Below are 26672 nucleotides of genomic sequence, written 5' to 3'. Positions count from 1 at the left end.
ATTCTCCAGGCAAGAGTACTGGAGTGGGGTGGCATTTCCTTCTCCAGGGGATCTTCCCGACCCAGGGATCGAACCCGGGTCTCTCGCATTCCAGGCAGACGCTTTACCCTCTGAGCCAGCAGGGAAGCCCTGTGAGTCGTGAGGGAAGTGCGAATGGAAACCACGGCGTTTGTCTGTGCGCTTCTGCGCACATCATAAAAAATAAAGTCACAACGTGACGCTGCTCTGCATTTATTAGAACAGCACAAGAGGAAACAGGAAAGGACGGACCGCCGCAGCACCCCCAGGACGCACTGCCGACGAGGACGCAGAGCGACGGGGCGGACCGCGCTGCTGGCGCAGGCGCGCACGGCACAGCCGCCCTGGCAGAGGGCGCTTGCAACGCTGTCTTTTAAAGTTCAACATTCTTTTGCCATATGATTCGGCTATGTCATCCCTAGACATTCACCCTGGAGAAACGAAAACCTGGTTCACAGTGGACTCTATACCTGACTCTTTTTAGTAATTTTACCCACAATCAGAATCTGGAAGCGGCTTCAGGCCTCTCAACAGGGAGCGGATGTCTGTGGATGGAGCGCCAGGGAGCAGTTAGAAGGAGCAGACTGGACCCCATGCCCGCGCCGGCGGCTCCGAACGCACGCTGCTGAGTGAAGACGGTGGCCTCGGAAGGTAGACTCACATGGCCTTCCGGGAAAGACCAAACAGATGGGGAAACACACGGCTGGTTTCCAGGGGTTTGGGCTGGAGGAAGGGTTTGACTACAAAAGGGAAGCTCAAAGGAAGTGTTCGGGTGATGGAGCTGTCTCGTTTCCGCATCAAGGCCGCCGCCACTGGCTTTTCTCTGCCCTGTGCCCCCGCGCAGGGAATCACAGCTGACCTCGCTGTCAGCTCAGACACCCACATGGAAAGCTGGACCTGGCCCAGCGCCTCGTCTCTCTCCTGCCCCTTCGAGGCCCTTTGAGTCCTCTTGGCATTTTCCCTGCAGGGAGATGTCAGCAAATCAAAGCCTACTTTTTCACTTCCTTGAAGCTGGTGAGAATTCAGGTGTGTGTCTGTGCGACTGACCGGGCCCCACCCTGTGAGGAGCAGGTGCCTCCTGGGACTTCAAAGGTCCCAGAGGAAAGGGGCTGCAAACAGGTGAGTCAGCCCATTGTTCACTATCTCAAAAATCAATGGAGTCCAAAGGGAAACTCTTTATTTAATGAGCCAAAATATGGAGCTAATTGGTTTTTGAAAGGATATTGCTTCCTGCTCCCTGAGACTGAAAAGAGCCCTTTGAACGAACCCATTAACAGAGACTGCGTTCTGAAAACGGTTACTTGAGGTTAAGTAAGTACAGAAAGGGGCTTCCCAGGTGGAAGATCCCCCGGAGGAGGAAATGGCAACCCACTCCAGTGTCCTTGCCTGGGAAATCCCGGGGACGCCTGGCTGGCTGCAGTCCACAGGGTCACAAAGAGTCCGACATGACTGGGAGCGCACACAAGCGCAGAGGACAGGTGACACCTCAGCCTTTCCCTTGGGGTCCCGAGGAAGCTGCACACCTCAGGCGATGTGGTTCCAGGGGGACGTACCCCAGGAAGCCTGTGCCTGGGCCCTCTGTGGCAGGCTGGCCATGTGGCCGCCCCTCCCTTCTGGTGCCCAGGGTCTCATGGGGGGTGGTCTCCGTCACTGCTGGAGAGTGGAGCTAAAGTGAGTGCCGAGCGATGCCCCTCACCCCGGGGGTCCTGTGGCTGTCGGTTGAGATTCCGTGGCTAGCAAAGCCCCTCTCCGGACACCTGCCTGGGCCTCCGGGTCCCTCCAGGTGCCCCTGAGACATGAGAGGGTGCAGAACCCCAGGGAGCCTCTTCGCAGAGGCTCACGTGTAGGGTCACGGTGCCCACGTGGACAGGTACCCGTGTCACAGGGCCGTGCCCGCCTGCACAGGGCCTCGGGGAAGGGCCTCCCCGCCTCCCGCAGCTCCTGGGGGCTCCGGATGCCCCTGGGGCCGCGGCTGCTTTGCGCCCGCTCTGCGTCCATCCTCATGCGGTCCTCGGCGTGTGCGTGTCTGCGTTCGCTCTCCTCTTACCAGGACACCTGCGATGGTGCCCGGGCCCTCCCAGGAAACCCAGGAGAAAATCCCCCCAAGACCCTGAGGTTACTCTCATCTTCTGACACACAGGCAACACTCGGGAGCGCCAGAGGCTTCACATGGATTCTTTGGGGGGAAAGGGGCATTTTTCAGTTTCACAAAACACACTATCCAGGAAACTGTAAGCTTCCCCGGCAAAGATTTCCCTCCACGTCTGTCTGCTTCTCTGGAAGCCTCATCATGGACTATTCATTCCAACTGTTGATCATTATGAGTGGCAAAGGGCAGAAGGCATGGCTTCAGAATTCACACTCACTCTGTAGCTGGGAAACCAGTCAGCTAAGTTTCAGGTTCTGTATGTACTTCGCCCTGATCTGCTCCATCATCACCAAGAAGCTTGGACTGGGCCGGGCTGGACCCACACTCAGAGCCACACCGGGCCCCCGAGAAGAGGGAGTAACGGGCCCACCGGGTCCGCCTCCTCCTCCCTGACTGAGCCTGGGGGCCTCTCCCTCCCCACTCCTCTGCTAGGAGCGCCCACCCCCTAGCCCCTCCCTTCCTCCTCGGGACCACGTCTTGTCTCCCCCAGGTGGAAAGGGAGCCCTCCTTTGGCACAGTCGCCTCTACACGCCTGCCTTGCAGCTGCGCGTGCTCTGAACACGCTTGCCTGCGTGGTCTAGTCTGTACACTCATGCTTCATCTCCCACCTCGACAGACCCCAGGATCAGGTGGGAAAGCCTTCAGCTGCAGCACAGGTCACTCCACATTAGTCTCTTCTCACTGAGCCAGGAGGCTGGAGGGCAGCGACTGGCGTTGGTTTGGAGCACAGGCTGGGCACCTCTGTGATATCAATTTCTTTCCTCCTTCATTGCACCAAGATGGCTGCTGCAGCTCCAGGCATCACAACTGTGTCAAGGCAAAAAGAGAAGGTCCTGGCATACGTCACCTATATGTATTCCTTTCTCCAGAAAATCCAAACTTTACCCCCAAGTGCCGCTGCAGCCTCCTGCTTAGTTCCTATCAGTCAGAAGTGGCCAACCACAGCTGTAAGAGACGTAGAGAGGGTCTCCACCCCCTACATTGTACATAGACAAGGTTGAAGAGGGCTAGGAGACACTGCTCCCCTGGAGAACCTTGTTAATTTTTTTTCTAGAGATGACAAGACTGTGTTTGGAGAGCAGCTTGCCCAAGCTACATAGGCCAGAAAGCCAGCCCAGGGCACCCCTGCCTGGTCATAGGCTGGCTCCCCCGTGCCCCACAACAGGCCCCTCCTCCAGCTGTACTGTTAAGCCTGGGTGCCTGGCTCTCAGCCCTGCAGCCCTCCCCACTGCCCACTGTGAAGGAGAGGCAGCCAATGGCTCTCAAAAACATGGCAGCGCCTGGCCCCCTGCTGGGAGCTCACCAGGCTCTGCCACCCGAGGGCTCCACGCCCAGTGGGAACCAGCGCTTCCAGGGCAGGCAGGGCAATGCTGGAATCCTCAGGGTCCGCACAGGCAGGTTCTTGGGGAGGAGTGAAGGCGGCTGACCGAGGCTGGTGGTGAGGGAGCAGGCCTGTGAGGCTTGCTGACCCCAGGTCATACTCTGCCTGGTCCAGAGGGCCCTTCACTGGAGCCTTAGAGGTGGGGAGAAGGCTGCAGGGCTCCAGAGAGGACAGAGGGGCCCTGGCCCTCGTGTCTCGGCTGAGGTCTGCCCTCATCCCTGTGTCTCCCCCGGTGGGATGCGCAGGAGTGTGTGGCAGGGAGGGGTGGGCAGGGCAGCTCCCACCTGGAAGAGGCTAGGTACACCGAGTCCCGCTTCTCTTGGTGAGAGGCCTGAGGGGCTGTGCAGATGGAGCCATGGTCTGCCTGTGGGGCAGCCGCTGCTCGCGCCTGTGTGCCCATGCAGAGATTCACGCCCGGTGGTCCTGTCTCCGTGCTTTCAGAAAGAGCTGGAAGTTTTGATTTTCCTGAGAAGTCTCAGGCTTTTGTAAGCCCTTACAAATAGCTGAGAAAAGAAGAGAAGCAAAAGGCAAAGGAGAAAAGGAAAGATATACCTATTGGAATGCAGAGTTCCAAAGAATAGCAAGGAGAGATAAGAAAGCCTTTCTCAGTGATCAAAGTGAAGAAATAGGAAAACAGCAGAATGGGAAAGACTAGAGATCTCTTCAAGAAAATTATAGATACCAACTGAACATTTCATGCAAAGATGGGCAAAATAAAGGACAGAAATGGTATGGACCTAAAGCAGAAGATATTAAGCAGAGATGGCAAGAATACACAGAAGAACTGTACAAAAAAGGTCTTCACGACCCAGATAATCATGATGGTGTGACCACTCACCTAGAGCCAGACATCCCGGAATGTGAAGTCAAGTGGGCCTTAGGAACCATTACTTACAAACAAAACTAGTGGAGGTGATGGAATTCCAGCTGAGCTATTTCAAATCCTGAAAGATGATGCTGTGAAAGTGCTGCACTCAATATGCCAGCAAATTTGGAAAACTCAGCAGTGGCCACAGGACTGGAAAAGGTCAGTTTTCATTCCAATCCCAAAGAAAGGCAATGCCAAAGAATGCTCAAACTACCACACAATTGCACTCATCTCACATGCTAGCAAAGTAATGCTCAAAATTCTCTAAGCTATGCTTCAGCAGTATATGAACAGAAAACTTCCAGATGTACAAGCTGGATTTAGAAAAGGATGAAGAACCAGAGATCAAATTGTCAACATCTGGTCATAGAAAAAGAAAGAGAATTCCAGAAAACCATCTACTTCTGCTTTATTGATTACGCCAAAGCCTTTGACTTTGTGGATCACAACCAACTGTGGACAATTCTTAAAGAGATGGGAATACCAGACCACTTTACCTGCCTCCTGAGAAATCTGTTTGTGGGTAAAGAAGCAACAGTTAGAACCGGACATGGAACAACAGCCTGGTTACAAATTGGGAAAGGAGTATGTCAAGGCTGTATATTGTCACTCTGCTTATTTAACTTACATGCAGAGTACATCATGAGAAATGCTGGACTGGATGAAGCACAAGCTGGAATCAAGATTGCCAGGAGAAATATCAATAACCTCAGATATGCAGATGACACCACCCTTACGGCAGAAAATGAAGAGGAACTAAACAGCCTCTTGATGAAAGTGAAAGAGGAGAGCGAAAAAGTTGGCTTAAAATTCAACATTCAGGAAACTAAGATCATGATATCTGGTCCCATCACTTTATGACAAATAGATGGGGAAACAATGGAAACAGGGACAGAGTTTATTTTCTTGGGCTCCAAAATCACTGCAGATGGTGAGTGCAGCCATGAAACTAAAAGACACTTGCTCCTTGGAAGAAAAACTATGACCGACCTAGACAGCATATTTAAAAGCAGAGACATTACTTTGCCGACAAAGGTCTGTATAGTCAAGGCTATGGTTTTTCCAGTGGTCATACATGGACATGGTTCTTTGAACCACAAAGAAAGTTGAGCACTGAAGAGTTGATGCTTTTGAACTGTGGTGCTGGAGAAGACTCTTGAGAGTCCCTTGGGCTGCAAGGAGATCCAACCAGTCCATCCTAAAGGAAAACCGTCCTGAATATTCATTGGAAGCACTGATGCTAAAGCTGAAACTCCAATACTTTGGCCACCTGATGACTCATTGGAAAAGACCCTGATTCTGGGAAAGATTGAAGGCAGGAGGAGAAGGGGATGACAGAGGATGAGATGGTTGGATGGCATCACTGACTCAGTGGACATGAGTTTGAGTAAACTCCGGGAGCTGATGATGAACAGGGACGCCTGGCGTGCTGCAGTCTGTGGGGTCACAGAGTCGGACACGACTGAGCGGCTGAATGGAACTCAGGCTTTTAGGTGTCAGGAACTGTAGGGAAAAGCTGGCTTCAGCTACCCCCTCACCTAGCATAGGTGGGCACAGAGGCGGCTCAGGAGCCCTGGGGACGGTCCACCCAGGTCAGCAGAACAGGGGGCTCTTAGGGCTGTGACTCTGTGGGCAGGGCAGGGTCTCTAGCTGGACAAAGCCAGGAAGGAGCCCTGCCTTGTGAGCCGAGCTGCGTGGCCAAGTGTCCAGGAGAGAGGTCTGGCTGCCAGCCAGCCAAGCGGAGCCCAGCCCACTTTAGGGATTCTAGCCGGCTGTCCTTACGTCAGATCCCCCGATAGCTCCTGAGGCCAGTGGGTTACTTGCATCTTCACTGAAGGCTCAGTTGGATATAAGCATTTACAGGCACGTGTGAACACAGACTCCGTTCTGTGTTCAGTTGAGGTAGTCATGATAGTAAGATGTTTACATGAGCCCCTGCCCACTCTCAATCCTGTTCACCTTCCAAACAGCTGCAGGCATCATCACACCCCATCGTATGCCACACTTTGGATACAGGCCAGTTGGCAAAATGATGCATTCACACATATTGGTGTTGACATTGTGTATAAAAACCGCTGGGAAAGGGCTCTTTCTTTCAACATTTATGAACGAATGAGCACAAGAACCAGTGGGCAGCTGTCCTTGACCAGATCCTGTTGCCTGACGGGTGAGGCCCCAGAGCCCTGGCCGCTGGGTGATGCTTTGCACGTGACCAGGGGTTCCCTGCCATCTGGCAGGGGAATGGCCGCCTGAGTTGGAGCTCGGGCTGCCTGAGGCGTTCGGTGGAGTGGAGGTGGGGTTGTATGGCTCCGTGCCTCCCGTGCGGAGGGCCTGGTGCAGAAGCACCCCTGGGCTGAGCTCAAGTCTGATTCTTGGTCCGGGTGCCCCTAGCCAGCTGGTGTTTCCTCGGAGGTGGAGTGACCGTGCGGGCGTCCACCCCAGGGCGGAGAGACACTGATGCAACAGGCCACGGTTCCCAGGGCCCGCGGCCAGGCCACAGGTGCTCGCCCTGCCTCCTCCCGCCCCCCACCGTCCAGCCAAGGCCAGATAAAGGGCAGGAAAAGTGCAAGGCATCCCAGGCCACCAACGCCCTGCAGGACCCCTCTGACTGCCCAGCACGTGACTGCTATGGGCTTATCCTCAGGTCCCCATCTCTGTGGCCAGCTTCTCCCTGGGATGGACTGACCCTGTGGGCTGGGGCTCAAGGCTGAGGGCCCTGGAAGCCTCCCTGGAATGTTCTAGAAATCTGTAGAGGACTCAGGATTGGGCTGCCCGACCTGAAGTGACTGGCATCAGGAGGAAGCAGTGGTGTTTGGAGTGTGGGTCGTGCCCTGACTGACAAGCTGCTTTTGCAGGGGAGGCAATCAGTGACAGAAGCCTTTTGTCTGCCCATGCTTACTTCTGAAAGCCAGGATGTTTGCTGTTTCTAGCGTCCTTGCTGCACCAGCTCCACTCAGGTAGCCGCGGCTGGTGACCACATGCCCTCGGCTGTGCCAGAGTCTCTCCATGGTCTTGTGGGAAGCGGGACACTGGGCAGTTAGGAAGTATCACTGAGTGTTTGCTGGTCTCCATAGATGACTTGACACAGGGCGCCCAGCAGGTGTGAAGCCCCGCCCTGCTCAGGAGAGATTCTGGTACCCTGCAGGCGACCCACACCCCAGCCTCCTGAGCACAGCCCCTGTCTACACCCTGCCCTACGCTCTGTCTACACCTCTGCTACACTCTGCCATACTGCCCCACACCAGTGGCTATACCTGCCCCTACAATCTTTTCTACACCCCAGGTGCCACCACCCAGGCTGTGACAGGCCAGGAAAGGCTACCAACAAGCCAGGCTAATCTGGGCTGAGTGGCTGCAGGGGCGCCCCAGGCACCAGGAGACCCGGGCAAGGGAAGCCCCAGGACGCAGGCTGCCTGGGGCAGAGTCAGACAGACGAGAATGCAGGTCTTACCTGGAGGCGGTCCACAAAAGGCCCAAGGAGCCCGACACACCGTGACCCCCGGGGTTCAGACTCCAGGCTCGTCACCTGGAAACTGCGGACGTGGGCAGAGCCCGACCCGAAGTGGCGGACGGGAGAGCCCCGAGACCCCGCGTAAGCCGCCGCAACCCCGGGCAGAACCCGCGGGCCTGCAGCCCAGGATGCAGACCAATCTGGGGGTGGGTAGGTGCGCCAGCTGGGGCAGGTGCCCTGGTGAGGCGAGGTCCCCAAGTGGGGCGGGAACTCAGGTATGCCCTGGGGTGGGCCCCAACCCTAACCCCGCCTCCAGGCTGCCTCGGCCAGACCCACATCCCCGCGCCCTACGGGCCTTGGCTCCGCCCACCCGCCCTCTGCCCCGCCCCTTCATTCAGCCCCACGCCCTACAAGCCTTGGTCACGCCCACTTAGCCCTCGACCCCGCCCGTTCCCTCCAGCCCCGCCCCTATCCCGCCCCTTGGCACCGCCCCCGGCCCCGCCCCGCCCCGCGGCCCGTGGCGTCCCCGGCGCGCACCTGCGCCCGCGCCTGCGCGCCGTTTGAAAGTATGGCGCCGGGCGGGCGGCTGGTGCTGTGTGAGGAGAAGATCCGGGAGAAGAGCGGCCTGGCGCCTCACTGCGACCTGGGTGCGCGCCGGGCGGCGGGCGGCGGGGGGCGCTGGTGGAGGGCGCGAGCTTCCCGCTGCGGTGGCGGAGGACCGGTCAGGCCAGAGGTCGAAAGAGACCGCTCGGCTCCGAGCCGCCCCAGGCCTGAGGGGCGGGGGAGAGGGCTGGGCTGGGGGGCGCGGGCCGGGGGCGCGGGGAGCGCGAAGAGGGACCCCCGAGGAGCGGGCCGGGCGGGCTGGGGTCCCGGGCGGAGGCCCCCGAGGAGCGGGCCGGGCGGGCTGCGGTCCCGGGCGGAGGCCCCCGAGGAGCGGGCCGGGCGGGCTGGGGTCCCGGGCGGAGGCCCCCGAGGAGCGGGCCGGGCGGGCTGCGGTCCCGGGCGGAGGCCCCCGAGGAGCGGGCCGGGCGGGCTGGGGTCCCGAGCGGAGGCCCCCGAGGAGCGGGGCCGCCCGGCCCTCGCGCCGTCCTAGGGGAGCTCCTCCGGGGCGCGTCTGCGGAGCCTTTGCGGCGGTGTTTTTTGCGTTAACTGGTAAGACGGCTCGGGTTTTCTTTCACCGGTTAGTCAGCTGCATTAGGTTGGTTTTCTGCGAAAGCTTGAAGCACCTTCGTTTCTCCTGCGGTAAGCCTCGTTCGCCCCTCCCAGGCCGAGATCTCTGGACTCGTGTTGAAGACGGATGTTGGGCGCTAGTTTTTTAATTTTTGTCTGGTTTTGATATCAAGGTAATACCGAGCTCATGACATCGTGGGTAAAGTGCCTTTTCGGTTTTCTAGAAGAGATTCTGTAAAATTGGTGCCAGTTCTTTTTCGCTTGATAGAACTTTCCAACGAAACCTTATGCTCCTGAAAATTTCTGTATTTGAAGCTTTTAAATTACAGATAGGATGTCTGCAGTTGTTACAGAACTGTTCATATTATCGACTTCATCTTAAGTGAATTATGGTTGTGTGGGGTTTTGCAAAACTGATTTCATCCAACATGTTAAATGTATGTGTATAGAGTTTGTGGCATTTCCATATTAGCTTGTTCATGTCTGTGTGGTCTGTAGTGATACCCTTATTCCATTCCTGATATTGGTCGTTTCTGTCTTCTCTTTTTTGGTCTTTCTTGAGGTTTATGGATTTTGTTACGCTTGTCAGTCAGCCAGCTTTCGGGCTTTCTTCACAGGTTTTTTGGTTTTGCATTTCATTGGCTCTGTGTTATTTTCTTCTTCCTGCGGCTCTGCATTTGTTTTGCTTTTTCTTGATTCTTGAGATGAAAATTTAGGTTTCTGATTTGAGACTTCTATTTTAGTGCTGTAAGTTTCCCTGTGGGCGCAACTTTGGCTGCATCCAAAAGTTTCGTTGCCTTTTCATTTAGTTCACTGCGTTTTTTGCATTTCCCTTGACTTTCTCTTAGACCTATGGATTGTTCAGAAATGTGTTTTTTCCTTTTTGTGTGACTGGAGGTTTTCCTAGGTTGTTTGGTTTTTTTTTCTTTCTGTTATTGATTCTGATATGATTCCATTATGGTGAGAAAACACTCTGTATGATCTTGTTTTAAATTTGTGGAGGTCAGCTTTATGGCCCAGGATCTGGCCTGTATGTACCAAGTGCAGCTGGAAGGAACGGGTACTCTGCCACTGGCTGGAGTGTTGCATAAACATCAGTTTGGTTCTGTTGACTTACGTTGCTCGGTTCTTTTTCATCCTTGCTGATTTTCAGTCCAGTGAGGCTCTTAATTACCAGGAGATAGGTATTGAGACCCCTAACTGTAATTGTGGATTTGTCCGTTTCTCTTTCCACTTGATGTGTCTTGAAACTGCTATTTGGTGCATACATATTTAGGATTTTTATGTCTTCATATTGGAGTGACCTTTGTAGCATATGTGATATTCTTCCGTGTTCCTGACAATTTTCTACAGTGAGACATCTACTTTATCTGATATTCAATTCAGTTCAGTCGCTCAGTCGTGTCCAACTCTTTGCGACCCCTTGAATCACAGCACGCCAGGCCTCCCTGTCCATCACCAACTCCCGGAATTCACTCAAACTCATGTCCGTTGAGTCCGTGATGCCATCCAGCCATCTCATCCTCGGTTGTCCCCTTCTCCTGCCCCCAGTCCCTCCCAGCATCAGGGTCTTTTCCAATGAGTCAGCTCTTCCCATGAGGTGGCCGCAGTGCTGCATAGCAGAAAGATTCTTCACTGACTGAATTAACAGGGAAGTCAGGATACACTATACACAATCTCTGCTAACCTCTGTCTTTTACAGTGTGAAAATGTTAGTTGCTCAGTTGTATCCAACTCTTTGTGACCCCATGGACTGTAGTCTGCTAGTCTCCTCTGTCCGTGGAATTCTCCAGGCACGAATGCTGGAGTGGGCAGCCATTCCCTTCTCCAGGGGGTCTTCCCGACCCAGGGATCGGACCCTGCATTGGTTCCTCATCTCCTGCATTGCAGGCAGGTTCTTTACCATGTGAGTCATCAGGGAAGCTTCCCTGTTACGGTAAGTCTAGACCGCTTGTTAATATTCATATGGCTTACCTGTGCCGCTCCTTATTCCTCTGTTTACTCCCTTTGTTTTTCTTCTTTCGTTTCCTGTTTCCTTCCTTTCTGTGTTTCCTCTTTCCTTCGTTTTCCTCAGTCGTGTCCGACTCTCTGCGACCCCACGGACTCTACAGTCCATGGAATTTACAGGCCAGAATGCTGGAGTGGCAGCCTTTTTCTTCTCCAGGGGACCTTCCCGACCCACGGATCGAACCCGAGTCTGCTGCGTTGCCGGCAGACTCTTCACCAGGTGGGCCACAAGGGGAGCCCCTCCCTCCCTCCCTTGAGCATTCTTTTCTCGTTTCGTTTTATTTATCTGTCACATTTCTGAGCGTGTCTCTCCAGATACCTTTTTAGTCATTGCTCTAACACATATATTGCAGCATACGTGTCTATGTGACTTAACACAGCTTCCTTGTGTGGACGGTTTACCACGTCAGGTGAAGATAGAAACTCCACCACTCGTGTTGCTGCTGCTGCTGCCGTCCGGTTGCTCACTTGTGTGCGGCTCTGAGGCCCAGTGGGTGGCAGCACGCCCAGGGTCCCCTGTCTTTCAGTGTCTCCTGGAGCTTGCTCAGAGTCAGGCCCGTGGAGCCCACGATGCCATCCAGCCATCTCATCCTCTCCTGTCCTCTCCTCCTCCTGCCTTCAGTCTTTCCCAGCACTGGGGTCTTTTCCAGTGAGGCAGCTGTTCGCATCAGGTGGCCAAAGTATTGGAGCTTTAGCATCGGTCTTTCCAGTGAATATCTGGAGTTGATTTCCTTTAGGATGGACTGGTTGGATCTCCTTGCGTCCACGGGACTCTCAGGAGTCTCCTCCCGCACCACAGTGTAAAAGCGTCAGTTCTTTGGTGCTCAGCCTTCTTTATGGTTCAACCCTCACACCTGTACGAGACTACTAGAAAAACCGGAGCCTGACTATATGAACCTTTGTCAGCAAAGTGATGGCTTTGCTTTTTAATACGCTGTCTTAAGTTTGCCATAGCTTTTCCTCCAAGGAGCAAGTGTCTTTGAATTTCATGGCTACAGTCAGCGTCCTCAGTGATTTTGGAGCCCAAGGAAATAGAGTCTCTTCACTGTTTGCATTTTTCCCCATCTGCTTACTGTGAAGTGCTGGGACCGGATGCCGTGATCTTCGTTTTCTGAATGCTGAGCTTTAAACCAGCTGTTTCGCTCTCCTCTTTCACCGCCATCAGGAGGCTCTCTAGCTCCTGTTCACTTCGTTCCATCAGGGCGGTGTCGTCTGCGCGAAAGTGAAGTCGCTCAGTCCTGTCCTGCTCTTTGCAGTCCCATGGACTGTAGCCCACCAGGCTCCCTCCGTCCATGGGATTCTCCAGGCAAGAATACTGGAGTGGGTGGCCATTTTCTTCTCCAGGGGATCTTCCCAACCTAGCGATCAAACTCGGGTCTCCTGCCTCACAGGCAGATGCTTTACCTTCTGAGCCACCAGGGAATGCAGCCACCCTATATGATATATGCAGATATCATCTGCATGTCTAAGGTTATTGGTATTTCTTCTGGCAATCTTGATTCCAGCTTGTGCTTCATCTGGCCCAGCATTTCACATGATGTACTCGGCAAGTGTACCACCATTTCGGTTTCATTATTCTCCCACTACATGATTTGTCTAGATATTTCATCTGCATACCTGAGAACCACAGTAATGATGGGTCTGTTTTCTTTTTACAGTCATCTGACGGTTTAAATAGCTTAGGAGGAAGCAGTACCCCCATGTTCACCTGTTCCATTTTTCTTTCTTCATGCCTGATGTCCCAGGTTCCCTTCTTTTATCTTTCCTTAATGTTTAAAGATCTTTCTTAAGTAGTTATCTTCCGGCAGGTGTGCTGGTGAAAAGTTCTCTTAATGTTTCTTCATTTAAGAGTACCTGTATTTCACCTTCAGTCATAAAGACTGTTATTGGAGAATATAGATTTCTAGGATGAAACTTCTTTTTCTCAGCAATTGGAAACTGTGAGAGTGTTTCCTTTAGGCCGCCAGGGCTTCTGAAGAGTAACTCCCGACCGTGACGGTTGCTTCTCCCTCTGGGTGATGCCTTTCTCCCTGGTGGCTCTCGGGATTCTTTCATTGCTGTTAGTGTTTTTGATGCTGATATGTTAGCTTTTGCCTTTATTCTGCGTGGTATTTTTTCAACTTCTTGAATGTGTAGGTTTTTGTGTTTTTGCCAAATTTGGAAAGTTTTCAGCTGTTACTTCTTTTTTTTTTTTTTAAGCCATGCTGTTTTTCTCTTCTTGAAACTCTAATTGGAACTCCATGAGTTCCCAAGGACATGAATGTTAGATTGCTTTCTCTTTTTCTATAAGACCTGGAAGCTCTGTTCATTTTTCAGTCTTTTTCTCTCTTGGTCAGATAGGACAGTTTTGTTTATCTTTGCATTTACTCTCTTTGAATTTTTTCCTGTCGTCTCCATTCTGTTACTAAGCTGCTCCCCTGGTGTTTGTTTCTTTCAGTTATTGTATTTTTCAATTCTCAAATTTCTGTTTCTTTATATCTTCTGGTTTTTTGCCAAGAATCCCTACTTTCTCATTTTTTAAAGCATGTTCATAATTGCTCATTGAACTATGTTTGTATCAGTTGCTTTAAAATCCTTGTTAGATAATTATGGTTTCTCTCATCTCATCTCATTATTGGTGTCTATTGTTTTCTCTCATTCAGATTGAGATTTTCCTAGTTCTTCATCATTTTTGATTGATCATTTTGATTGGGATTCTGCTTCCTGTTTAAATCTTGTTACTCGCTTCTGTCACTGCCTGGATGCTGCCTTGTTGCTGAGGCAGTGGCCAGGCCCCTGCCATACACATCTACAGCTGGCTCATTACAGACAGCCCAGGACAGTAGTCAGGTCCACTCTCACGGCCCCAGTGCTGGCCACTGTGCAAGGCCAGGGGTACAAGGTCCATGATTTTCCCTTGGCGCTGGGTGGGAGTGGGGCTGGGGTTGTCAGGAGTCTGTCCTGCAAGGCCATCACTGTCCGTCTTTGACAGTGGACAGCAGGCTTACCCGTCTCTCCTGGTAGGTGGGCATTTCTGGGTGGCCAGCTTCTCTTGCATTCAGATTGGGATGTATAGGAGACAACAAAACCAACCCTCGGTGCCTGACCCTTTTTTTTAGGTCCCTAGACGGTTGGCCTTCCGCCCCCACCCTTCAGTTGCCAGGCACTTGCTCCCCATGCTGTTGTCCAGGGTTTTTAGGTCTAATGGGAGGAATAGGGTGAAATGTGTCTGCTCTGTCTTGTCTGAAACTGGAAGCCCAAAAACCAGTTTTGTGTTTAATCAAAATGTGATTTAAAACAAAAGTTCCCAGGAAAATATTTGGTGTAACCTTTTAAAACAAAAGTTCCCAGGAAAATATTTGGTGTATCCAAACACAGAGTGTCTGTTTCATTCAGTTCAGTTCAGTCGCGTCCGACTCTTTGCGACCCCATGAATCACAGCCTGCCAGGCCTCCCTGTCCATCACCACCTCCAAATGCCACTGCTTTTGTAGTGACATTTGTCTTATGAGTGCTTGCTAGATGTGTCCCAGAGAAGTGTGTGGTGCCCCCCAAGTGCCGCTGGCCCTCACCCAAAGTGGCGTGACCTCAGGTCAGCCCCTGAGAGGGTTTCAGATGTGATCCCTGCTTGGAGGCTTAGAGGCAGTGGGCTGGCAGCCCCCTTAGGAGGGCTTCCTGGTGAGTGGGTTTTGGAGGGAAAATAAATTACTGTAATAATTTATTTTCAGTAAGATAATAAAGTTAAAATCTCTTAATTTTCTATTCTTAGCTGAACTTCGGTCATTATCTATTCCGGGAACTTACCAAGAAAAGATTACTCACCTGGGAAATTCTTTGATGAATTTAACAGGTCTAAAATCTCTAGATCTCTCACGAAACTCCTTGGTTAGTCTAGAGGTAAGTTTTAGGTTTGTTTCTTAAATGAAAATTTATTACTGTAATAGCAGTGGCAAGTACATTTATGGTAAGAAAAAAGTGCAATCTGCTTTATGACTGCTTCTAAACTTGTAAACTACACGTAAAGGGACTGTAGGTGCCATGCTCCTTCTCCTGTGTTTGCTGTGAGCTGGGTTTCTTATGCATCACATTGTATTCCGACTATAACATGAAATCACCGCGCTCTGATGAAGATGGCTGTGTCTGTAAAGGAAAAAAGGCCCGAAAGATGAGCGTGTGTGTGCCCGTCTTCATCCTGCATCAGCTGTCCTCTGCATCTACGCTGCACTTCTCATCCGTGTGTGTCTGACTGTTAGCGACCTTGGGCCCTTGAATGGCTCGCGTGCCTGACGCGGCAGGCGATGGTGATGGAGAGGACACAGGAAGTCACCAGGCGATGGCGAGTGGGAACTGCCGGGGCCTGCGGTGGGGAAAAAGGGAGGCAGGACGTCCTTGCCTGGAGTGCGAGTCTGTCAGCGCCCCTGACCTGGTTGGGAGCCCTGCCCCTCGCATTAGCGTCTGGTGCAAGATCTCGTCCAGGCTGCACTCAGTCCTCACCTGTGAAGCAGGGGCAGCGGCGGTTCTGCTGATGCGGCTGGGTGTGAAAGCGTGGCGTTTGATGCGTCGCTCAGCTGGCGCGTGAGGCCCCGCAGGGATTGACCCGCTCGGCCGCCTCACGGCCCGGGCGCAGCGCTCGCAATGGGGCTCACCTTTGCCCTGCTGCCTGTTGATGGGGAAGGGGGCGTGTGTGCGGACGTCATGCGTGTCAGCGCTCGTCTCACCGCGCGTCTGTCCTGGCAGGGCATCGAGTGCCTGGCGGCGCTGGAGAGCCTCAACCTCTACTACAACCGCATCTCCTCGCTGGCGGAGGTCTTCCGGCTCCACTCCCTGGCGGGGCTCTCGGAGGTGGACCTGCGGCTGAACCCCGTGGCGAAGAGCGAGTCTGACTTCCGCCTCTTCGTGGTGCGCATGCTCCCGGGTCTCCAGCAGCTGGGTAGGCCGGCCGCGCTCCAGCCTCGCTCGGCGCCCCGCTCGTGCTCTTGGGGCGATCGCGCTGCTGGCCTTTCTGGAGAGGGGAGCTGGTTTCCTCCTCTCACAGGAAAGCCGCCTGGGAAGGTGGCAGGGAGCCACTTTCTGAGGCCACGAGTGCCTGCCGGGCTGGCCGGGGTGCAGGTGTGGGCTGGCTTGGCTCTCCAGCTGCTCTCGAGCTCTGCTGTCTATTTCCTCACACGGCCTCCTGGGCGTTGTCCCAGGCTCAGCCGGACGGCTGGATTCAGCCTGGTTTTGCCTGCGCCTGGGGCATAGGAACAAGAGGTACTGTGCTGCACAGGCCCCGGGCGACAGCGTGAGAGAGCGGGAGGGCCTCGTGGGAGGGCCTCGTGGGAGGTGCAGCTGCCACTGTGGCCCGGGAAGAACCGAATCTCTCAGGCTTGCGGGACGAGCTACCAGGGTGCCAACCAGCCATGCCCGGTCAGGAGCGCTGTGCTCAGGGAGGCCGGAGCCCTCACCCGCTATCCTGGCGCCCTGGAGCTGCTGTGCTGTGAGCACTGTGGCCCAGGCGCCGCTCGCCGACCCGGCCCCGCCCCACGTCCCGCGTCAGAGGAGGGCGGGCGCTGCAGCGGGAGCCGAGGGTGTGCCAGCCGCAGGCCCTGGGGAAGGAGGGCCTCGGGTCTCGGGCCTGTTCCTCCTGTGGAAGTGCCGCTTGAGGGCAGTTAGGACTGTCTGACTGGAGGGTGGTGGTCCTGTGCCCCCAGTGATCAGCGCGTGTTCTCCACTCAGAGGGCCTTTGACCGCTTGGGGAGGCTAGAGGGATTCCAGGGTGTCTCCACCTCCCAGGTGCTGAGATAATGAAATGAGACCCACATGGCAGCGCTTGTCAGGTAGACGCTGGGCAGTGGGCAGACCGTGGCTCCTGCCCGTCCAGCGTCCGCAGGACCTGCAGACACTCCGGCTCTGCCCCCTCAGCTGCACGGAGCGTCTCTCGCGGGCACCCTGGCCCTGCTGCCCTGGCGCACCTCCTCGTCCCCAGGCTGGTGGCGCTGGCTCCAGGGAGCCTGGCTGCGTGGTTAGGCCACTTTGGCCTGGGCCTGGGCCGCTGACCCCCAGAGGCGCACTGTTTGTTCAGACCTACTTTGGGTTTAAACGTTATGTTGGTTTTTAGATATTTGGGAGGATTAAACGCTTGTGTCCTTAGCTGACTGTGTAAGCATTCTGTAAACTATTGAAGCATTACAATCCTTCTTGAAGGTTGTGCAGCCTTCAGTCTTAAATGATGAGTTTCTACTTGTGATGAAAGTTCTAGATCCAGCTTACAGAGCTGTTCCAGTCTGAACGGCACTCAGATGAGAAAGGAGAGTCGCTGGAGCCCGTGCTCCGGGAACCCTGGAGCTCTTGGAAGGCCCGCTCTCCCGCCAGGTGCCGTGGGAGCTCCGCGGGAGTAACCCAAGCGCTCTGGCCGGGAGCAGAAGAGGCCCTCGCCAGGCCTGGGGGCCGCTGCCGTGCAGAGAGGGTGTGTTCTGGGTGAGAGGGGTTTGCACTGGTCTTAGCCACATGGAGCTTGAGTTCAGCGAGGGGCATGGTGCTGACTCAGTGAAGTTCAGGCTGAGCAAGCAGAGTTGTGAGTTGTTGGCATGAAGGCCACATCCAGGCTGTGAGAGCGCAGAGCTCAGGAGGCCTCAGACTGGCATGTGGCGGACGGAGTCCCCGAGGGGATGGAGGGGGCTCCCGGGGGCACCCCGCATGGGGCTGGGGCTGCCGTGCAGAGTCCACACCTTGGTCCTTGTTTCTCACTGGGACATGCGCCTCTGGGCGCTGTGGGCTCAGCTTCCTGAGCAATTCTGGGGCGGTCCCGACAAGTTCCTGAGGGCCAGCCTCCAGCGTTTGGGAGGGCAGCCTCCCTCGGGTACTCGTGAGGAGGTGTGGCTGTGGATGCGGGAGGTCTTCTTGGGTCCAGGGCACATGCGGAAACGGTTAAGCTTGGCTCTGTCTCCTGTTCCAGTCCCCGGGATTCGAGGAGGTGAGCCCTGGGTGCCAGCACGTGGCCTGGGCCTGTTCTCTCCGGTGTGTTGGGCTCCTCGGGACACTTGCTAGGGGTGCTCACTTGCTAGGGGTGGTTTGGGGCCCTTGCCCAGCGTCCAGGATATGTGTCAAGAGGAGGCGAGAAGGGCATGCCTGCGTGTGAACTTGGTGTGTGTTTCCCTTCCCGCCTGAGGCTCAAGCCTGGCGTGAGCTGCCGCCCCCGGGGTCGCGCTCAGCATCTGCAGGCTCCTGTGGTGGGTCGGCCCTCGGGAGAGGGGAGGGCTGCAGAGCAGGGCAGTGCCCCTGGTCAAGTGTGTGAGAGGCCGGGTGGGCAGCGGACGTCCTACTCCATGGGAGCCGGCGGGCGCACCGTGGAGGGGCCTGGCACCTGCCTCCTGCTTCTTGTCCCTGCTGTCTTCTCTGTAGATGACCGCCCCGTGAGGGAGAGTGAGCGGAGAGCGTCCCAGCTGCTTTTTGGTTCGGAGGACTCACTGGACTCAAAGCAGAGCTTCCCATCTGTTTTCAGAGAAGAAAGGTATGAACGGGAAGTGAGAGCGGAAGTCGCTCGGTCTCGCCCAGCTCTGTGGCCCCGTGCGCTGTGCAGTGCCGTTCCGCAGGCGAGAGAGCAGGAGCAGGTGGCCTTGCCCTTTTCCAGGGCATCTTCCTGACCCGGGTCTCCCGCATTGCCGGGGAATTCCTTACCAGCTGAGCTATCAGGGAAGGCCATGAACAGAAGTGGTGTTTGAGCATCTTGAGGAGTGTTCATTGTTCATAGAAGAATGCCAACCTCTGTATTAGCCGGAGATGCAAACTCTGCCTGCGGATTGCCCGAGAGGCCAGGCCTGCGGGGGCGTGGTGGGGCTGGGAGAGACGCCCCCGCCAGCTGGCGATCGCGGACACTTGGGACAGACTCTCTTCCTGTTGATCACAGTGTCTGTAGGTTACTTTTCAGTGTTAGGTTGGCCAAAATGTTTGTTTGAGTTTTCCTGTAAGATGGTAAGAACTTTCTGGCCAACCCAATACTGGAAACGTTGTTAAGGTGATTGATGTCGGATAGGTAGCAGGAAAGGCCTGTGGTGAGAAGCCGCGGTCTGCCTCCCAGCTCCCGCCCACCCCTCAGGCAGCCACTGGCCCTTCTCCAGCGGTTGCTGCTTCCAGATTCTGCTTGTTCCTCCCTGGTCTCGGCCGGGGCAGACACTGCTGTTTGTGGATGGGGGCGCTCTGACAGGCCTGGCAGCTCTGGGGCCGCCTCTTGCACCCCAGCGGTGCCAGCTCTCGGGCCCCGCGCCCTCTGGTGCCCCCCTTCCTTTCTCTGCTCTGAGGGCAGGGCTCACACTCGCTGTGCCAGGCTGTGGGAGCCTGTGCCTGGCTTCTCAGCGCCTCCCAGCGCCTGCCGTCTGCACTTTTATGTCTGACTTGAGGTTGTCGGGGTGGTAGCACGTGTGTTCTGAAAGCAGAGTCTTCATGTGTTTGGTTGATTCTAAATCTGTCAGTCAGTCAGTGGTGTTCACCTAGCCCGTAATGTGTGAGGTTATCTACTCCTCCTTAGATGGCGTTTTGTTCTGTCGGAAGCTTTCGGAAGTTCCCTTTCTCTTGCATCACACACCTTCGTCTGTAAGCTTCTCTAACGCAGAGGTCAGCTGGCTCTTTTTGTAAAGGGCTGGAGAGAATGTTTTCAGCTCCGTGGGCTGTATGATCTGTGTTTTAACTTCTGAACCCTGACTATGTAGATGAAAGCAACTATAGACAATGCGTAAACTAATGACTGTGCTCCAGTAAAACTTTATTTACAGCACAGGCAGTGGGTTGGATTTGACCTGTGGGCCATACTTTGCCAACTTGTGTTCTAACATCTTAAGATCAGTTCCAAATTCCGGGAATCTCGTCTTCCCTCAGCTGCCTCGCTTGGAGTTCCCCTCCCCTCACATCCCTATTTCAAACCCGGCTAACTGACCCTGCAGGATGGTCTGAGTGTTGTGTGCCCCGGATTTTCATGCTGGGGTCCCAACCCCAACTCCGTGGCTCCAGGGGACAGGGCCTGTTGGAGGCGGTGAGGTCCTGCGGGTGGAGCCCTTGCGATGAAGTCGGTGCCTCCTGCAGAAGAGACCCCACGGAGCTCTCGAGCCCGGTCCACACCCACGGGCGTTTGCCAGTCGCCCAGTGTCGGTCCTGCGACCTTGTCCCCCTTTATGTGGCGTTGCCAGTTACTCTCCATACGCCTTTCAGAATTAGCCTGTCGGGATCCACAAAAGACCTTGCTGGAATTTTGATTGAGATTGTGTTGAATTACGGATGAGAAGGAACTGACATCTTAACACTGTTGAGTCTTCGTATCCATGGACGTGGAATATCCGTGTATTTAGGTCTCTGACTTAAGTTATCAGAGGTTTGCAGTTTTCCTGCTTTGATGCTGTGCATATTTTGTCAGACTGATGCTTCAGTGTGTCGGTCTTTCGAGGCCGATTTGGGCTTTTCAATCTGAACTCCAGCTGCTCATTGCTGAGAGTACATAGAAGCGCTTGATTCGTGTGCAGCTGGCAGTGGCGGAGCACCACAGACAGGGCGGCCGGAGCTAGCAGGGGTCTCTGCCTCACGCCTCTCAGGCTGGAAGTCTGGAGTCAGGAGCCGCCAGCCCTGCTCCCTCCCGGGGGCTCTGACAGGGAGTCCGTTCCGTGGCTCCAGCTTCCACGGCTCGCTGCCCGTCTCCAGCGTTCCCTCCAGCCCTTCTCCCCGCGGCTGCCTTCTCCCTGCGTCTTTTCACAGAGCTCCTCATTGTGCCGTCTGTCCTGTGTCCAGCTTTCCCCGTTCTTAAGGATGTCAGTCACATTGGTGAGGGCCCCCCATAATTTCCTCATTTTAACTCGATTACCCCTGTAAAGACTCTTATTTCCAAATAAGGTCGTGCTCTGAGGTGTGGGGTGTGGGGACTTCAGCATCCCCTTTTAGGGGATGTATGCCGTTAATTTCCTTTTCCCGTCTCACTGCCTTGGCTGGGACATCCAGACGGTGTGAAGGCCGTGGGCAGCGGGGCTGTGCCTGCCGTGCTCCTGGTCTTGGCGGGATGGCAGCGGGCCTCTCCCACCAGGGCTGCCGCCACCTGCGGGCTTCCGCCGGTGTTCTTTATCAAGTGGAGCAGGTTCCCATCGATGCCCAGTTTACTGACCGGTTTATCATGGATGGGTATTAGACTTTGTCGGATACTTTTTCTGTCTTTACTGATGCTGTCATGTGACTCTTCTTCTTGAGCCTGTTGATGTGATGGGCCGCGCTGACTTTCTTCCAAATGTTGAGCCAGCTGTGCACACCTGGAGTAAGCCCCACTCGGCTGTGGCGCAGACTTGCCACACCTTGCTGGCCTCAAGGTGCTGGTGTTTGCTGGGGGTCTTCTGCATCCGTGTTCGTGGGAGGTGAAGGGCCTGTCGTTTCCTTGCCTTGTCTTTGCCGGTTCTGCATCACGGTAATGCTGGCCTCATAGAACAGGTCAGGGTGCACCCCCCTGTCTCCCCTCTGTCTTACAGAGAATTGGTACAGTTTCTTTCTTGAATGTTGGTAGGATTGACCAGTGAACCTGTCTGGACCTGGTATTTTAGGAGGCTATCAATTATTGATTCAAGATCTATAATCGGTACAAGTCTGTTCTTGGTGCCCACTTGTCCTGGTGTGGGTTTTGGAAGAGGGTGTGTTTCCAGGAACGGTCCGTTTCATCCGGGCTGCCCCGTCTGCGGGCAGAGTGTCCTGGAGTTCTCTGTTACCCTCTTGCTCTCCATGGGCTGTCTGGTGGTGCTGCTGCTCTTCATTCCTGTGTCAGGGACGTGTCTTTTTGTTCCCAGTTAACCTGTTATAGAGGCTTTTCCATTTTATTTTTCTTTTTAAATTTAGAACTAGCTTTTGGATTTGCTGATTTTCTTTTTTCCCTGTTTCCAACTTCACTGATTTTTGCTCTAAATTTTACTGTTACTTTTGTCCCTCCTGCTTTGGATCTAACGTGCTTCCTTAGTTCCCTAAGGTGGAAGCTTTGGTTATTGGTTCTGGGTTGTACTGCGTCTGCTGTGCATTCAATATTATGTATCTCCTTGCACACATTGCTTTCACTGCGTCCCACACATTTCGGTGAGGTGTCTATTCTTTTTAATTTAGTTGAAAATATTTTTATTTTGAAGTACTTTAGTTCAGAATACTTTTGAGATTTCTTTGACTCATGTTATTTGGGAATATGTTGTTTAATCTTCCTTTTTTTGAGATTTTCCAGTTATCTTTCTGTTACTTATTTTATTACAAGTTTAATTCCATTGTGCCCTGAGAATGAGCCTCGTGCGACCTGTTTCCTCTCTAGCGTGTAGAGGCGTGTTTTGTGGCCCAGGACGGATCTGTGCTGGGGAGTGTTCCCTGTGACTGTGGGGTGAGCATCCTGCTGTCTGGACAAGGTGGACGCCGGCTCCTCCAGGTGGTGGTGTTGAGCCCAGCTGTGTCCTTGGTGACTGCCTGCCCGCGGGATCTGCCCCTTTCTGAGGCGGGGGATGTGGATGCGTCCTCCTGAGCTCCTCAGCGTCTGTGCTGGGTAACCTGATGCTGCCTTATTGGCACAAGCCCGTCCAGTGCTGCTGCTCCCTGCAGAGCTGCCCTGAGCCCTTGCCCCTCCTCATCCCAGGTCGCTCTCGCTGCCCAAAGTCAGCTCTGTCTGAAAGTGACGTAGCTACTTCCACTTTGTTCTGACCGCTGTTAGCATAGTCTGTTTTCCTTTCTCTGTCCGTTTACTTTTAAACCTGCGCATCTTTATATTTGAAGGGGGTTTCTGTAGGTAACATGTAGTCCGCCTTGTGTTTTGATCCGCACTGACCGTCTCTGCCCTCCACGTGGTGTGTTTAGACCCTGCTGTCTGAAGTGATTCTTGATGCAGCTGGGTTGACAGCTGCTGTGTTCGCTGTTTCTGTCTGATGCCCTTGTTCTTACTTTGTCTTCTGACCTTCCCTTCCTTTCGTGGTTTTACCTGATCATCCAGTGACTCCGTTTCCCCCTCAGCACGTCAGCCGTGGGCAGGTTTTCACTTCGGTGGCCGCCCTGAGCACACAGGACAGGCAGGCCTCGTTCTCTGTGCTTTGCTTCACTGTGCTGTGCAGATTCTGTGTCTTCATAGGTTGAAGGTGTTAACCTCAAGTCGGGCAAGTCTGTCGTGCCGTTTTCCCAGTGACGTTTGTTCTCCGTTCACTTCACGTCTCTGTGTCACATTTTGGTAATTCTTGCAGTATTTCAAACTCTTCCAGCTTTCTATATTATGGTGACCTGTGATCCCATTGCTGCCATGCCGTGCAAAAGCCTCAGATGGTGGGTAGCACTTTTCAGCACACTTAGCACTTTTCACTCTGGCCTGGAAACTCCCATGGACGAAGGAGCCTGGTGGGCTGCAGTCCATGGGGTCGGGAAGAGTCAGACACAACTGAGCGACTTCACTTTCACTTTTCACTTTCATGCATTGGAGAAGGAAATGGCAACCCACTCCAGTGTTCTTGCCTGGAGAATCCCAGGGACGGAGGAGCCTGGTGGACTGCCGTCTATGGGGTCACACAGAGTCGGACACGACTGAAGCGACTTAGCAGCAGCAGCAGCAGCACAGTTTAAATTACAGTGTATACATTGTTTTTTAACATAATATTGTTGCTCACTCAGTAGACTAAGTGCAGTGTAAACAGTAAGGAAGCTAAGGTCATGGCATCTGGTCCTGTCACTTCATGGCAGATGGAAGGGGAAAAAGCGGGAGCAGCGACAGATTGTTCTTACCTTGGACTCCATGGAGTTAAAGGACGCTCGCTCCTTGGAAGAAAAGCGATGACGAGACACCACTTTGCTGACAGAGGTCCACATAATCAGAGCTGTGGTTTTTCCAGGAGTCACGTATGGATGTGAGAGTTGGACCGTAAAGAAGGCTGAATGCCGAAGAACTGATGCTGTTGAATTGTGGTGCAGGAGAAGACTCTTGTGAATCCCTTGGACTGCAGGGAAATCAAATCAGTCATTCTTAAAGGAAATCAATCCTGAATATTGATTGGAAGGACTGATGCTGAAGCTGAAGCTCCAATAAATACTTTGGCCACCTGATGTGAAGAACCGACTCATTGGAAAAGATCCCGATGCTGGGAAAGATTGAAGGCAGGAGGAGAAGGGGGCGGCAGAGGAAGAGATGGTTGGATGGCATCATGGACTCAATGAAGGTGATTTTGAGCAAACACCAGGAGATGATGAAGGACAGAGGAGCCTGGCATGCTGAGGTCCGTGGAGTCACAAAGAGCCAGACGCAACTTAGCAGCTGAACAACAATAATGTACATAAAGAGTTTCTCCTTCTGACTTGTTTCGAAATTTTCTTCTTTGTCTTAGCTTTTCTCCAGTTGGGCATGTTCCTTGCTTTAATTTTTCCCAGCACTTACTCTGCCGCTGTTCTCAGAGCTTCCTGTCTCTGTGACTTGGTGTCTGACATTCACTTGAAGATTCTTGGTCATCTTCAAATACATCTTCAGTCCCCCTCTCTCCTGCCGGTAGCCTCCTGTGTGAATGTCATGCCTTTTGGTGTTGGCCCACGATTCTAGGTATTCTGTTCTGGTTTTTCTCTTTTTTCCTGTCTCTTTTAAGCTTCGCTTTTCAGTTTTAGAGTTTCTGTTGCTCTGTTATCCAGTCCAGAGAGTCTTTCCTCAGCCACGCCCAGTCCACTGTCGAGCTCATTAGAGGCACTTTCCGTCTGCTGCAGTGTCTCCAGCCAGCATTTCTGTCAGGGTCTTCCTTGGAATTTCCCCGTCTCTGCTTGCATTTCCCGTCCATTCTTGCACGTTGTCTCTTTTTTCCATTAGATCCTGTAACATTATTACTCACAGTTGTCTAAAATCAGAGCCTGATTTCATCCAGCGTTTCTGAACCTGGTTCTAGTGCTTGCTCTTCTCAATGTTATTATGGCTGTTTGGAGCTCCATGGGATTCCAGAGGCATTTTAGGGTGGTTTTTCTATTTCTGGGGAAAATATCACTGGGATTTTGATAGGATTGCACTGATTCTGTAGATTTCTTTGGGCAATGAATGTTCTAACAGTGTTGAGTCTTCCAGCCCATGCTCATGTGGTGTGTTTCCACTTACTGTGGAAAATTCTGAGAGAGATGGGAATACCAGACCACCTGACCTGCCTCTTGAGAAATCTGTATGCAGGCCAGGAAGCAACAGTTAGAACTGGACATGGAACAACAGACTGGTTCCAAATAGGGAAAGGAGTACGTCAAGGCTGTATATTGTCACCCTCCTTATTTAACTTATATGCAGAGTACATCATGAGAAACGCTGGACTGGAAGAAACACAAGCTGGAATCAAGATTGCCAGGAGAAATATCAATCACCTCAGATATGCAGATGACACCACCCTTATGGCAGAAAGTGAAGAGGAACTAAAAAGCCTCTTGATGAAAGTGAAAGAGAAGAGTGAAAAAGTTGGCTTAAAGCTCAACATTCAGAAAACAAAGATCATGGTATCTGGTCCCATCACTTCATGGGAGATAGATGGGGAAACAGTGGAAACTGTCAGACTTTATTTTTGGAAGCTCCAAAATTACTGCAGATGGTGACTGCAGCCATGAAATTAAAAGACGCTTGCTCCTTGGAAGAAAAGTTATGAGCAACCTAGATAGTATATTCAAAAGCAGAGACATTACTTTGCCGACTAAGGTCCGTCTAGTCAAGGCTATGGTTTCTCCTATGGTCATGTATGGATGTGAGAGTTGGACTGTGAAGAAAGCTGAGCACCGAAGAATTGATGCGTTTGAACTGTGGTGTTGGAGAAGACTCTTGAGAGTCCCTTGGACTGCAAGGAGATCCAACCAGTCCATTTTGAAGGAGATCAACCCTGGGATTTCTTTGGAGGGAATGATGCTGAAGCTGAAGCTGAAGCTCCAGTACTTTGGCCACCTCATGCAAAGAGCTGACTCATTGGAAAAGACTCTGATGCTGGGAGGGATTGGGGGCAGGAGGAGAAGGGGACGACCGAGGATGAGATGGCTGGATGGCATCACTGACTCGATGGACGTGGGTCTGAGTGAACTTCAGGAGATGGTGATGGACAGGGAGGCCTCGTGTGCTGCGGTTCATGGGGTCGCAAAGAGTCGGACACGACTGAGCGACTGGACTGAGCTGATGTTGTCTTTACTTTGTTTCAGCAATGTTCCGCAGTCTGTGTGTGTGCTTAGTCATGTCCAACGCTTTGCGACCCCATGGACTGTAGCCCACCAGGCCCCTCTGTCGACAGGATTCTCCAGGCAAGAATCCTGGGGTGGGTTGCCATTTCCTCCCCCAGGGGATCTTTCCAGCCCAGGCATCAAACCCGTGTCTTCTGCATCAGCAAATGGATTCTCTACCACTGAGCCACCTGGGGAGCGTGTTTTCAGTTGACCAGCCTTGATTATCTCGAGACTAAGTTATCGCAGAGTTTAGATGATCTGACGCAGTGGCCTTATCATCCAGATGTGCCAGTAGAGGCCCGAACAGGCTGCATGTGCCCACCAGCAGGTGTCTGTGGCAGACCTTGAAGGAGAACCCAGTCCCCTTCTTTCTGCAGGGGCCTGGAAGACTCTCAGCTCCAGAAAATAGAGTGTCATTTACTTCTCTAGGTGTGATCAGGGACATAAAGCCAGTATTCATAGTGTGTGACTGAGTTCTGTTTTGAAGAGTG

The 26672-nt window shown here is 53.3% G+C and overlaps 1 protein-coding gene and 1 long non-coding RNA gene across 16 annotated transcripts in view; one reads left to right on the top strand and one right to left on the bottom strand.

Moving 5' to 3' along the window:
- Positions 1–1173: 1173 nt before the first annotated feature.
- On the bottom strand, positions 1174–8132 carry LOC138421769 (uncharacterized). The gene is made up of 2 exons (XR_011249627.1): positions 7868–8132; positions 1174–2974 (listed from the first exon to the last, which is right to left on the bottom strand). It is a non-coding gene; the product is annotated as an uncharacterized lncRNA (long non-coding RNA).
- Positions 8133–8343: 211 nt separating this feature from the next.
- Positions 8344–26672, top strand: part of CEP72 (centrosomal protein 72) — a 38892-nt gene continuing 20563 nt past the window's right edge. For 3 of the 15 annotated variants that reach the window (XR_011445959.1, XM_069556334.1, XM_069556335.1), the window contains exons 1-4: positions 8384–8514; positions 14792–14919; positions 15760–15952; positions 18403–18511. Coding sequence is in view for 11 of the 15 variants with exons in the window: in XM_069556334.1 (XP_069412435.1) it covers positions 8436–8514; positions 14792–14919; positions 15760–15952; positions 18403–18511 (509 nt within the window). In the remaining 4 variants the exon portion in view is untranslated. Of the gene's footprint in view, positions 8515–11111; positions 11265–14791; positions 14920–15759; positions 15953–16082; positions 18512–26672 lie in introns of those variants that run through there. The other 12 variants (XR_011249670.1, XR_011249669.1, XM_069556331.1 and 9 more) reach the window with 10 other exon arrangements.

Source organism: Ovis canadensis, chromosome 16, assembly GCF_042477335.2.
Source record: "Ovis canadensis isolate MfBH-ARS-UI-01 breed Bighorn chromosome 16, ARS-UI_OviCan_v2, whole genome shotgun sequence".
Classification (NCBI taxonomy): domain Eukaryota; kingdom Metazoa; phylum Chordata; class Mammalia; order Artiodactyla; family Bovidae; genus Ovis; species Ovis canadensis.
The sequence above is the reverse complement of the archived record's forward strand: the minus strand, read 5'-3'. Positions and strand labels throughout refer to the sequence as shown.